Source organism: Oncorhynchus clarkii, chromosome 10 (assembly GCF_045791955.1).
Source record: "Oncorhynchus clarkii lewisi isolate Uvic-CL-2024 chromosome 10, UVic_Ocla_1.0, whole genome shotgun sequence".
NCBI lineage: Eukaryota > Metazoa > Chordata > Actinopteri > Salmoniformes > Salmonidae > Oncorhynchus > Oncorhynchus clarkii.
In genome coordinates this window covers 17,046,979-17,061,685 of record NC_092156.1, presented here as the reverse complement: position 1 = coordinate 17,061,685, position 14,707 = coordinate 17,046,979, and the positions used below count along the sequence as shown (strand labels likewise).

Sequence of the window (14,707 nt, the reverse complement as noted above, 5' to 3'; positions counted from 1 at the left end):
TATAAGTGTCCCAGGTTTCCCGGGGGATGTCTAAGATTCCCCAGGGGTGCCTCCCATATACCAGCTCAAAGGGAGAAAACCCCAGTGAGGCTTGAGGAACCTCTCTAATGGCAAACATCAGATACGTTAACATGCAATCCCAGTTTTTCCCATCCTTATCGATTATCTTCCTGAGCATTGACTTCAGGGTCCGGTTGAGTCTCTCAACCAGCCCATCTGTCTGAGGATGGTAAACCGATGTTTCGCCACAATTTACAAAGGTCCGCCATAAGGCGGGACATAAAGGGGGTCCCCTGGTCAGTAAGAACCTCATTTGGAACCCCTACCCTACTGTACAAGAGCACAAATTCCGTGGCGATATTTTTGGAAGCCATCGTCCGAAGGGGAATGGCTTCTGGGTAGCGAGTGGCATAATCTAGAATGATCAGAATGTATTGGTGCCCTCTGGCGGATTTGGGTAGTGGGCCCCACTATATCCATTGCTATCCTCTCAAATGGCATTTTGATTATGGGGAGTGGCACTAACGGGCTTCAAACAGCTGGTCGGGGAGCTGTTAACTGGCACTCCGGGCACTCTTCACAATGCCGAGCCACTTCAACCTGTGAGGTTGGCCCTTAGGAGACCTCTTTTCTTGGCTTTGGTTGAAGGCCCCATGCTTCTTCCTGGTTGGTCAGGGTTGTTGGCTTCTCAAATATGCCATTCTTTTGGCCTAACTTCGCAAACTTAGGAAAGTATCTACCCAATATTACATCATATGGCATCTTTGGGTCCACGCCAACCTCATAATCCAGCAGACCGTCCTCTGTATGCTCACTAAGGCTGCGGGGTACAGATGGGTATCCCCATGAATGCAAGTAACACTGATATCCTGACTTGTATCCAGTTTATGAGTCGGCACTAGGTTTGCAACGACCAGGGTTAGCATAGTGCCGGAATCCAGCAGTGCTTCAACCTCTTTTCTTCAACGTGCACATATGTTTGTTCTTGATCTTTCAAGTACAGCGGCTACCACAGGACATGCATACCATATATCATATTTTTCACAGAGGTTACATTGCATTGGCTCTTCTTTAATAGGGCAGTAGGCTGCAATATGTCCTGGTCGATTACAATTGTAACAGATAATAGGGTTTCCTCCACGTCTCCTGATGTACTGGCCTGTCTCCTGGTAGCGCCTCCATGCTCTGGACACTACGCTGACAGACACAGCAAAACTTCTTGGTTTTGATGTGCCATCCTGGATGAGCTGCACTACCTGAGCCACTTGTGTGGCGAAAGTATCAGGTAACTTGGTCACAAAAATCAGAAAAGCAATCAAATTAATTGTTTACCTTTGATGATCTTCGGATGTTTTTACTCACGAGACTCCCAGTTAGACAACAAATGTTCCTTTTGTTCCATAAAGATATTTTTTATATCCAAATACCTCCGTTAGTTTGGTGCGTTATGCCCAGGAATCCACCGAAAAGAGCGGTCACGACAACGCAGACAAAAATTCCAAATTATATCCACAATGTCCACAGAAATATGTCAGACGTTTTTTATAATCAACCCTCAGGGTGTTTTTCAAACATCTATTCGATAATATATCAACCGGGACAGTTTTCACTAGGACCGGGAGTAACAATGGCCGCCTTTCTCTTTTGCGCACAATTCACTCAGAGCCCCCACCTATACACTTACGCAATGTGGTCGTTCACGCTCATTCTTCAAAATAAAAGCCTGAAACTATGTCTGAAGACTGTTGACACCTTGAGGAAGCGATAGGAAAAGTAATCTGGTTGATATCCCTTTAAATGGAGCAATGGGAGGCTATGGAACATGGAGTTTTCAAAATAGAAGCCACTTCCTGGTTTGATTTTTCTCAGGGTTTCGCCTGCAATATCTGTTCTGTTATACTCACAAACAATATTTTGACAGTTTTGGAAACTTTAGAGTGTTTTCTATCCCAATCTGTCAATTATATGCACATTCTAGCATCTGGTCCTGAAAAATAGGCCGTTTACTTTGGGAACGTTATTTTTCCAAACATAAAAATAGTGCCCCCTAGCTTCAAGAGGTTAATTAAGCTAAAGTATACTGTTAGCTAGCTAACGTAAGCTGGCTTGCTCCCTAGCTGACGTTATTATTCGTATCCCAGAGCCATTTGCTTTTCTAGTTAGAGCCTAATGTTAGAGCCTAATGTTACCTGGTTGGTTAGCTCACAGCACTGTGGCATTGTTGGCACTATTCATTGTTGTTTAACTAGCTAATGTTAGCTGGCTGGTTCGTTAGCTAACTGTGTGTGAACATACACGGCTGAAAACAAATCACCGCGGGATGAACGAGTGCCCTGCAAGAGTATACTCATCAGACATCATCATACGTCATCAGTAGTATCCACTTAATTTGAGGTCTGAGGGGATAGGGTGTGTCTTTCAAGTGTTTGAACTGCAACCATTGTTCACCTAGCTAGCTAGCTAGCTAGCTATATGTCTTTATCTAAAGTGTACTGTTAGCTAGCTAGCTTCCCTAGCTGACGTAAACAAATCATCGGCCAGAGTCAAGTGTGCACTCCGAGTGCGAAATGAGATGTGTGGAGCTAAAGCTTAAGAGGGTGTGAACGATGCTGATTGGGTGTAGACAAAGAATAGCTCTTCACTAGATACCAAAACATTCAAAGGCCATTTTCTCAAAAGTGAGTTTACAAGTTGATCAACTTTCAAAGCAGAATTACTTTCACATTGTTCCTCAAATGCAGTGTATGATATACCATTTTGTAGCTGAGTCTCTACGTTTATCCAATGTAAAAAACAATTTCAAAATGTTGCTACATAAGACTGAATCCAGGTGGTGAGTCACAATTGCATAGACTATAGAAATGTTGAGCAAAAGGAGCTCATGGGCTCTCATTAAGTGTTTCATTTGATTTTGGATTTAGTTTGCATTGATGACCGAGTGATTAGAGGGACAATAGAGTGCTGAGTACCAGGCCATTAGCGACTGGCAGTTAGCAAGTTTGGTAGGCTACCAATGACCGTCAGCGGCATCAGAGCCGTTTTGGAGCCTAGTTACCGTGACCGTTGAATTTGACTGACTGCGGTCATGACACATGACCTCCGGTGTGGCGGTAATATGGTGACAATAACAGCCCTAGATGGGATTCATATAGGACCCCACCTATACAATGCTAGCAGAAACACTGCTGTTGTACTAACCCTATACTCAGGCTCAGGAAAGCGCTTGTTGACGCACTGGTAGAGCTGTTGGAAGGCCTGGCAGAGTGCAACAGGGCAGTAGGAGGCTGACTGGACGATCGCATGGAGCAACTCAGAAAGGTAGGACTGCAGGAGGCTGGTGCTCTGCTGGATCACCTCAGCCTCAGTGTGCACCCGGTGGAGGCCCGTACACCTACACGCACACGCAGGCAGGCACACACGCAGGCAGGCATGCACACACACACACACACGCAGGCACACACACACACGCAGGCACACACACACCATTTACAGTAGTCAGAGACTGAATAATGAGATGTAGCATGTGTGGCTAAGTATAAAAATTAAGATGCATCTTTTCTTGTGAAAACTAGGAAAACGTCTCTGCACACTTCCAGTCAGATGAACATTTCTTAATTTTACCTGAGCTTTTCGGTCAGTCGACCTTCATCGGAGCATCGACTGACTGAAAGCTCAGCTACAATTAAAGCAATGTGTATTTGATGGGAAGTGTACAAAGACTTTTTCTATTTCTCCAGTTGCCTTTTGCCTCCAGCACCTTCATTAAATCAACACTGGGTGTGAGGTAGATTCTGCCTACATCATCTTCAAATCTTACCCAGCCTCCTTCAACTCCACTTTGTTAGGGTCCAGCTCTACATACTTCTTCTCCTCAAAGATCCTGTTGATCAAGGGGCCCAGAAGCCTGTGCAGATACTGCATGCCTGCCACCTGTGGTAGTCAGATAGCAAAATGGCCGCCATGCTACAGTATTTGTGGGAAAACATTTTAATAATCTGTCCAATGCTCCACTTTTCAAATGAAAACATAGCTTATGAATTAAAATCATAGTAAAATGGATATCCTTCAATACACATGTATGTACACCACCGGTCAAAAGTTTTAGAACACCTACTCATTCAAGGGTTTTTCATTTATTTTTTACTATTTTATACATTGTAAAAAAATAGAAGACATCAAAACTATGAAATACTACATGATTCAGTATGTGTTAACCCCCCCCCCACAAAAAAAAAAAGTATCAAACAAATCAAAATATATGTTATATTTGAGATTATTCAAATAGCCACCCTTTGCCTTGAATTCTATTACGTCTTCTACAGCTTTGCACACTCTTGGCATTCTCTCAACCAGCTTCACCTGGAATGTTTTTCCAACAGTCTTGAAGGAGTACCCACATATGCTGAGCACTTGTTGGCTGCTTTTCCTTCACTCTGCGGTCTGACTCATCCCAAACCATCTCAATTTGGTTGAGGTCGGGGATTGTGGAGGCCAGGTCATCTGATGCAGCACTCCATCATTCCATCACTCTCCTTCTTGGTAAAATAGCCCTTACACAGCCTGGAGGTGTGTTAGGTCATTGTCCTGTTGAAAAACAAAATGGTAGTCCCACTAAGCCCAAACCAGATGGAATGGCGTATCGCTGCAGAATGCTGTGATAGTCATGCTGGTTAAGTGTGCCTTTAATTTTAAATATATCACAGACAGTGTCACCAGCAAAGCACCCCCACACCATAACACCTACTCCTCCATGCTTTACGGTGGGAAATACACATGCGGAAATGATCAGTTCACCCACACCGCATCTCACAAAGACACGGCGGTTGAAACCAAATATCTCCAATTTGGACTCCAGACCAAAGTACAAATTTCCACCGGTCTAATGTCAATAAATGCTTGTGTTTCTTGGCCCAAGCAAGTCTCTTCTTCTTATTGGTGTCCTTTAGTAGTTGTTTCTTTGCAGCAACCAGGAAGGCCTGGTTCATGCAGTCTCCTCTGAACAATTGATGTTGAGATTGAACAGCTGCCTCCGGTAAGACAAGGGGTAAAGGTCTGTGTCTATTTGTGAATAAGCTGGTGAACAAAATCTAATATTAAAACCTCTACGGGATCGGTGTCCCTAAACTGGGACAGTTGTTGCTAACGTTCGCTAATGTGACTAGAATGACGTTGTAAATAAACAGCCAACTTTCCAGGACATAGACATGTCTTATATGGGCAGAAAGCGTCAAGTCTTGTTCACCAAATGCAGTGTCCAATTTACACGGCAACTGGTTTGATACGTTCACCTCTGAAGGTAAATAATGTATTTACATTCAGTAATCTTGATCTGATTTGTCCTCCTTAGGGTCCCAGAGTTAAAATGTAGCATAGTTTTTTTAAAATTATATTCTAAATGTAGGAACTGGGTTCTACAGTTTGCACACACTGCTGTCACCTGGTGGTCGAAATAAAAAATTACACCTAAACCTATCTGATTGTATGGTCTTTCTATTGCATGTCAAAGATGACAAATATTTTTTTTTAAAGTGTACACACACACACCACACACACTTAAACTCAGTTTTTCACAATTCCTGACAGTTAATCCTAGTAAAAATTATGTTTTAGGTCAGTTAGGATCACCACTTTGATTTTAAGAATGTGAAATGTCAGAATAATAGTAGAGAGAATGATTTATTTCAGCTTTTATTTCTTTCATCACATTCCCAGTGGGTCAGAAGATTACATACACTCAATTAGTATTTGGTAGCATTGCCTTTAAATTGTTGAACTTTGGTCAAACGCTTCAGGTAGCCTTCCACAAGCTTCCCACAATAAGTTGGGTGCATTTTGGCCCAATCCACATGACAGAGCTGGTGTAACTGTTAGGCCTCCTTGCTCGCACATGCTTTTTCACTTCTGCCCACAAATTGTCTATAGGATCGAGGTCAGGGCTTTGTGATGGCCACTCCAATATCTGGACTTTGTTGTCCTTATGCCATTTTGCAACAACTTTGGAAGTATGCTTTGGGTCATTGTCCATTTGGAAGACCCATTTGCGACCAAGCTTTAACTTCCTGACTGATGTCTTGAGATTTTGCTTCAATATAAGCCACATAATTTTCCATCCTCACGGTGCCATGTATTTTGTGAAGTGCACCAGTCCCTCCTGCAGCAAAGCACCCCCACAACATGATGCTGCCACCCCTGTGCTTCACGGTTGGGATGGTGTTCTTCGGCTTTTTGTTCTATTTTTGTTTCATCAGACCAGAGGGCACTTCTCCAAAAAGTATGATGTTTGTCCCCATGTGCAGTTGCAAACCGTAGTCTGGCTTTTTTATGGTGGTTTGGAGCAGTGGCTTCTTCCTTGCTGAGCGGCCTTTCAGGTTATGTCGATATAGGACTCGTTTTACTGTGGATATAGATACTTTTGCACCTGTATCCTCCAGCATCTTCACAAGGTCCTTTGCTGTTGTTCTGGGATTGATTTGCACTTTCCGCACCAAAGTACATTCATCTCTAGGAGACAGCACGCGTCTCCTTCCTGAGTGGTATGGCGGCTGCGTGGTCCCATGGTGTTTATACTTGCATACTATTGTCTGTACAGATGAACGTGGTACCTTCAGGCGTTTGGAAATTGCTCCCAAGGATGAACCAGACTTGTGGAGATCTACAATTGTTTTTCTGAAGTCTTGGCTGATTTCTTTTGATTTTCCCATGATGTCAAGCAGAGACACTGAGTTTGAAGGTAGGCCTTGAAATGCATCCACAGGTACACCTAAAATTGACACAAATTATGTCAATTAGCCTATCAGAAGCTTCTAAAGCCATGACATCATTTTCTGGAATTTTCCAGGCTGTTTAAAGGCACTGTCAATTTAGTGTATGTAAACTTATGGAATTACTGGAATTGTGATACAGTGAATTATAAGTGAAACAATCTGTCTGTAAACAATTGTTGGAAAAATGATGTGTCATGCACAAAGTAGATGTCCTAACCGACTTGCCAAAACTATAGTTTGTTAACAAGAAATTTGTGGAGGAGTTGAAAAACAAGTTTCAATTACTCCAACTGTATATAGTATATTTCTTGCATTAAATGTCAAATACAGCCATTTTTATCTCATTAGCAAATCATTTCCGGGTAACAATTAAGTACCTTACTAACCGCGTTTCCATCCACAGTTATGTGAAAAAAGTCACGACATCTGTGATGGAAACAAAGTTTTGGTGCAACTTTATAAATTCTGACATGGACATGGTGGGATCGTTTGTCTGTAAAATTAATTATGTGAGAAATTGTGGTGTAAACACCTTTAAGCTCAAATATTGATATAACAACCATCATATTGAATTACATTTGGAGTCATGTAATATGGTGTGTTTGGTCCTTCCACGACTACTCTGAAAACCATGCAGTTTATTAGGCTACAGATTAAATAAATTATGATGAACTTCACAGGGTGGTGAAAGTGCACAGTGATCTTGATGCTCCTTTCCAATAAATATTGAGGTTCTTATTCTAGTGGCATGATGATCGACGCTTGACTGCCGTTTGACAAATAAAAATATTCTCGCTCTTATCCTTAATAATCTCATGCGTAGACTAACCTACCCGGCCACACAGCCTACCCACACTATCTGCGAGCAGTTGGCTAGAGTGCACGTGCCAAGACCAGAGTAGGCACATTTGCTATTTAACACAAGTTTGTGACAACTATCGGTACAGTTAAATGCAATGGAAACACATTGAACTTTATAATTTTATTCGGTACATGAAAACTTTTAACTTGTAACTAGTCAATTTAGTGGAAACACCACTGATGGAAAAATGTGCGCATTTTTGAAAATTTGCCTGAAAATCTGTTGCCAATTGGATGGAAACTAGATACTGTGATTGTTTTATGTTTGACCATTAAACAAACAGCTTCTTAGCTAAGAGCAATTTCTCAAGCAAGAATTTGGCAAGGACAGTGATCTGAGTGGTGAGGTGAAAACTGAAATCTATCAAGAGAGGTTTGGAACGCTTTCTTATTGGTCTATCAACTAATTTACCACCTGGTGATGTCACCAAGCAGGCCAAAACACCATCCCACCAAAACAGGCTCTTACACTAAAAGGGCATAATCATAATTTTCACAGTATTATTATGCACAAAGTAGATGTCCTAACCGACTTGTCAAAAATATAGTTGGTTAACAAGAATTTTGTGGAGTGGTTGAAAAACGAGTTTTAATGATGCCAACCTAAGTGTATGTAAACTTCCGACTTCAACCACACACACACACACAACACGTGTTTTTGTTTTGCATTATCTTTTACCAGATCTATTGTGTTATATTCTCCTACATTAATTTCACATTTCCACCAACTTAAAAGGTGATTTGGGTGTCAATGTCATTTTAGGCGGAAATGTAATCCTTAATCCTTAAGGAACTATTCAGATTTTGCTCGCCTGAGGTAGAGCATCTCTTGATAAGCTGTAGACCACACTATTTACAAAGCTGTCTATTTACCACCACAGACCGATGCTGGCACGAATACCGCACTCAACGTGTTGTATACGACCCTAAGCAAACAACAAAATGCTCATCCAGAGGCGCCGCTCCTAGAGGCCGGGGGACGTTAATGCAGGCAAACTTAAATCCGTTTTACCTCATTTCTCATGTTAATTTTTTTGAAATAAAAAATAAACTCTCGACCACCTTTACTCCACACACACAGAGATGCGTAAAAAGCTCTCCCTCACCCTCCGTTTGGCAAATCTGACCATAACTCTATCCTGATTGCTGCTTACAAGCAAGAACTAAAAGTACCAGTGACACGCTCAGTAAGGAAGTGGTCAGATGCTAAGCTACAGGATGGTTTTGCTAGCACAAAATGGAATACGTTCCGAGATTCTTCCAATGGCATTGAGGAGTACACCACATCAGTCACTGGCTTCATCAATAAGTGCATCGATGACGTCGTCCCCACAGTGACTGTACGTACATACCCCAACCACAAGCCATGGATTACAGACAACATCCACCCTGAGCTAAAAGGTAGAGCTGCTGTGTCAAGGAGCGGGACTAACCCGGACGCTTATAAGAAATCCCTCTATGCCCTATGATGAACCACCAACAGGCAAAGCGTCAATACAGGAATAAGATCGAATTGTACTACACCGGATCCGACACTCGTCGGATGTAGCAGGCTTTGCAAACTATTATGGACTACAAAGAGAAGCACAGCCGCGAGCTGCCCAGTGACAAGCCTACCATGCTATTCATTGACTACAGCTCAGCGTTCAACACCATAGCGCCCTCAAAGCACATCACGAAGCTAAGGACCCTGGGACTAAACACCTCCCTCCGCAACTGGATCCTGGACTTCCTGACGGGCTGCCCCCAGGTGTTAAGGGTAGGTAACAACACATCTGCCACGCTGATCCTCAACACAGGGCCACCTCAGGGGTGCGTGCTCAGTCCCATCCTGTACTCCCTGTTCACCCTTGCCTGCATGGCCGCACATGACTCCAACACCAACATAAGGTTTGCCGACGACACAAGTGGTATGCCTGATCACCGACAATGATGAGACAGCCTAGAAGAAGGTCATAGACCTGGACGTGTGGTGCCAGGATAACAACCTCTTCCTCAACATGATCAAGAAAAAGGAGATGATTGTGGACTACAGGATGAGGAGGACCGAGCACGCCCCCATTCTCATCGACGAGGCTATAGTGGAGCAAGTTGAGAGCGTCAAGTTCCTTGGTGTCCACATCACCAACAAACTAACATGGTCCAAGCACACCACGACAGTCATGAAGAGGGCGCGACAATGCCTATTCCCCCTCAGGAGACTGGAAAGATTTGTCATGAGTCCCCAGATCCTCAAAACGTTCTACAGCTGCACCATCGAGAGCATCATGACTGGTTGCATCACCGTCTGGTATGGCAACTGCTCAGCCTCCGACCGCAAGGCATTACAGAGGGTAGTGCGTACGGCCCAGTACATCACTGGGGCCAAGCTACCTGCCATCCAGGACCTAAATACCAGGCTGTGTCAGAGGAAGGCCCTAAAAATTGCCAAAGACTCCAGCCATCCTTGTCACAGACTGTTCTCTCTGTTACCGCACGGCAAGCAGTACCGGAGCGCCAAATCTAGGTCAAAAAGCCTTCTTAACATCTTTTACTCCCAAGCCGTGAGACTCCGGAACAGCTAATCAAAAGGCTACCGGACTATTTGCATTGCCCCCCCGCATTTTTACACTGCAGCTACACTGTTTATTATCCACACAGTCACTTTACCCCTACCTACAAGTACATCTTACCTTGACTAACCTGTTGCCCCGCTCATTGACTCTGTACCAATACCCCCTGTATATAGCCCCACTAGTGCTATTTTATTGTTGTTCCTTAACTTAGTATTTTCTTTATTTTTTACTTCATACTTTAACATTTATTTTTCTTTAAAATGCATTGTTGGTTAAGGGCTTGTAAGTAAGCATTTCACTGTACGGTCTACACCTGTTGTATTCGGCACATGTGAGAAATACAATTAGATTTGAGCTGTTCTTGCCATAATATGGACTTGGTCTTTTACCAGATAGGGATATCTTCTGTAAACCACCCATACCTTCTCACAACACAACTGATTGGCTCAAAGGCATTAAGAAGGAAAGAAATTCCACAAATTAACAGTGCACACCTGTTAATTGAAATGCATTTCAGGTTACCTCATGAAGCTGGTTGAGAGAATGCCAAGAATGTGCAAAGCTGTCAAGGCAAAGTGTAGCTATTTTGAATCATCTCCAATATAAAATATATTTTGATTTGTTTAACACTTTTTTGGTTACTACATGATTCCATGTATGTTATTTCATAGTTTGATGTATTCACTATTATTCTACAATGTAGAACATTTTTTAAATAAATAAACCCTGGAATAAGTAGGTGTCCAAACTTTTGACTGGTACCACACGCACGCACACCGCCACCCCTTCAGAAAGTATTCAGACCCCTTGACTTCTTCCACGTTTTGTTACATTAGAGCCTTATTGTAAAATGGATTACATTTTTTTAAAGCCTCAGCAATCTACACAAAATACCCAATAATGACCAAGTGAAAAACAAAATTACCTTACATAAGTATTCAAACCCTTTGCTATGAGACTTGAAATTGAGCTCAGGTGCATCCTGTTTCCATTGATCATCCTTGAGATGTTTCTACAACTTGATTGGACATGATTTGGATAGGCACACACCTGTCTATATAAAGGCCCCACAATTGACAGTGTATGTCAGAGCAAAAACTAAGCCATGAGGTCAAATGAATTGTCAGCATTGAAGGTCCCAAGATCAGTGGCCATAATTCTTAAATGGAAGAAGTTTGTGACCGCCAAGGCTCTTCCTAGAGCTGGCCGCCCGATCAAACTGAGCAATCGGGGGATAAGGGCAATGGTCAGGGAGCGGACCAAGAACTCGACGGTCACTCTGACAGAGCGCTAGAGTTCCTCTGTGGAGATGGCAGAAGCTTCCAGAAGGACAACCATCTGTGCAGCACTCCACCAATCAGGCCTTGGAGTTCGCTAAAAGGCACCTAGAGACCCTCAGACCCTCTGGTCTGATGAAACCAAGATTGAACTATTTGGCCTGAATGCCAAGCATCACATCTAGAGGACACCTGGCACCATCCCTACGGTGAAGCATGGTGGTGGTAGTAGCATCATGCTGTGGGGATGTTTTTCAGTGGCAGGGACTGGGAGACTAGTCAGGATCGAGGCAAAGACGAACAGAGCAAAGTACAGAGAGATCCTTGATGAAAACCTGCTTAGGGACCTCAGACTGGGGCAAAGGTTCACCTTCCAACAGGACAACGACCCTAAGCACACAGCCAAGGTTTCGGGACAAGTCTCTGAATGTTCTTAAGTGGCCCAGCCAGAGCCCGGACTTGAACCCGATCGAACATCTCTGGAGAGACCTGAAAATAGCTGTGCAGCAATGCTCCCCATCAAACCTAACAGAGCTTGAGAGGATCTGCAGAGAGGAATGGGAGAAACTTGCCAAATACAGGTGTGCCAAGCTTGTAGCGTCATACCCAAGACGACGAGGCTGTAATCACTGCCAAAGGTGCTCCAACAAAGTACTGAGTAAAGGGTCTGAATACTTATGTAAATGTAATATTTCCGTTTTTTATTTTGAATAAATCAGCAAGAATTTCTAAAAACCTGTTTTTGCTTTGTCATTATGGTGTATTGTGTGCAGATTGATGAGGGGAAAAAACAATTGAATACATTTTAGACTAAGGATGTAACCTAACAACAACAAAAAAAGTAAAGGGGTCTGAATACTTTGAAGGCACTGTATATAGCGATGTTGCCGGAAAGAGGGTTTACCTTTAAAAATGACTCCATGGACTTCGATGCCAAGGAGTTGCTGCGAAACAAGGTGTTGGGTTCACCTGAGGAAAGAGGTCAAAGAGAACAGCCAGCAATGAAATATGTAAGGGAAAATCAACGAGGTGCTATGTGTACTCTGGAAAATATAGCACGACGTGGATGCTGAGTGGGACTTAGTGCAACTCTGTTGATGGTATCTTACAGACAACGCATAGAGCCCTGAGTTTATTATCCCCTTTATACCATGGATATAAATCTGCATTGCTAGTTTAGTAAACCAAAGCATCCTCCTTGCTTGCTATTTTGAAAATCTAATTCAACAATGCCAATGTTTTCAATTCGACTTTTGCTATCAAAAGCAGCTCAAAATAATTAACTTCAATTATACCGGGCTTTATAGGGAATTATACAACAGATGGGTCTAATCCTGTATGCTGATTGGTTAAAACCACATTCCAGCCGGTGTGTATTCCACAAATAACCACCAGCTAAATCTGATGTTGAAAGGCCTATTTACTCTGTTCCATCTGATAGAGCAATCCACTGTCTCATCAGCTCAGCCAGGCAATGTATATACTAGATCTACACTGTAAAAAGCATCTTGAGAGTATCTTTAAGACTAGCAATTGGTTTTCAACAGCGGAGATTTGTAATAACTTTACTGTCTGTCTCTCCTACATTTGCAGCATTGTTTCCATATTTAAAGTTGATCTCCAGCTTTCTGAGACAGACAGGATGGCAGCTTTTCTCAGCCAGTCAAAATCATTAATCAGCATAATTTTTATGGATATAATGTATACAAAGATGTCAATTAAAAAAAAACACGAAATGCAGCTAGTTTTCTGTCATTACAGCTTCAGTTTGAAGTGAATGTGTTAGTTGTGTAGTTAGCGATCTCTTCGGAACAGTGGTCTGGCGATAGAAAATGTTCTATGCCAGGCGAAATCGCTCATTTGCTCATTGTTATGATGTATCCCAAACAAAATAATTAGAAAAAAGCTTAAGCAAACGCAAATGCAGCTATTTTGCAGTTATTATGGCTTCACTGTTTGACGTGACCGTTAGCCAAAGTTGGAACGTTGCCAGCCATCATGGCAACGGATCATTTAGAACGAAAAACTGTGCCCATACATTTAGAACAAAAAATAGATAGCACGAGCTGGCTTGGATAGCAACCCTAGATGTGTGTCGGGACTATATCTCGTGGAAGGATGAAATAGTGTGAATAAATCCATAAAAATAATGTTTTTAAAATTAAAATGTCAATCATTATTTGAATATGTTCATAACGCGTTGTATAAAAGTGATAATGCCCCCGAAGCCGGTATTTGGAGGATATGTGTGACCAGTTTCAAGAAGCTAGGTGTATGTCGCACATCACTACTTCACAGGAGAAACATTTTAACGTTTTTTACATGTATTTTTTAAAATCAAGATGGGTTTTTTTTATAGCAGAAATGCCTTCTGGAACATGTGAACTTTCATGTGTCTTAATAACAAACCTGTAAAAAAAGTGAACCTTCTCGTCAGGACACTCATCAACACTGACTGTTAATTATGAGGAGATCGCATTACATTGCATGAAAACAGCTTGTCAAACTAGAAACGTGGGAGGATTTGACATCTTTAGCGGCAGAGGGGACAGGATGAATTCATGCATGTTCATCACTCACCACGTTAGGTGCTCCCAAAAACTCACCAGATGCTCCCCAAAAAAATGTGTCTCTGATTTGTTTTGTAATGCTAGCTAGCATTTTTTTCCTTGTTGAACATGCTTTTACAATGTATCCAATTTCAGTTTGTGTGGTTGTTGGTTTACCTTTTCTGTCCTGTTATCTGGTTTTAATGTTCATTCTATAATGCCCTTCTAGGCAATCAGAAAAGAGTATTCACCAACACTGTGGTATTATTAAGCAATAAGGCCAGAGGGGGTGTGGTATATGGCCAATATACCACAGTGAAAGACTCATTTGACATAATATATTTACATCTAAACATTCCACATTATTGGGCTGTGCTGAACACAAGTTTTGTCCAACTCCAATTTAGGTGTGTGACGTCTGACTTACTAGTCTTGTCCAACTCCAGCTTGAAGAGAACATCAAGGAACTCCTTGGCCAATCCCTGACCCAGGAAGAGCTTCACTAGGTTGGAGGCCACTTCCTGTCGACTCTCAGCTGTAGTGGTCTCATCGACGAGCATGATCAAATCTGGCCAGTTGCCCTATGATACCAAGCAAAGATTTATCATCACAAGCGCTTGTGGTCCTGAGTGACTCAGGTGGTAAGAGCACAGCATTGGCAACACCAAGGTTGTGGTTTTCTTTTCCTACAGAGGTACACC

At 42.4% G+C, this 14,707-nt stretch overlaps 1 protein-coding gene across 1 annotated transcript in view; it reads right to left on the bottom strand.

Annotated features, from left to right (window-relative positions):
• LOC139418071 (RAS p21 protein activator 4) overlaps window positions 1-14,707 on the bottom strand; it is a 76,705-nt gene that overhangs the window by 12,258 nt on the left and 49,740 nt on the right. The window contains exons 10-13 of the mRNA XM_071167237.1: window positions 14,434-14,587; window positions 12,362-12,426; window positions 3,818-3,930; window positions 3,199-3,391 (exon numbers count right to left, since the gene is read on the bottom strand). Coding sequence (XP_071023338.1) covers window positions 3,199-3,391; window positions 3,818-3,930; window positions 12,362-12,426; window positions 14,434-14,587 — 525 coding nt within the window. The remainder of the gene's footprint in view (window positions 1-3,198; window positions 3,392-3,817; window positions 3,931-12,361; window positions 12,427-14,433; window positions 14,588-14,707) is intronic.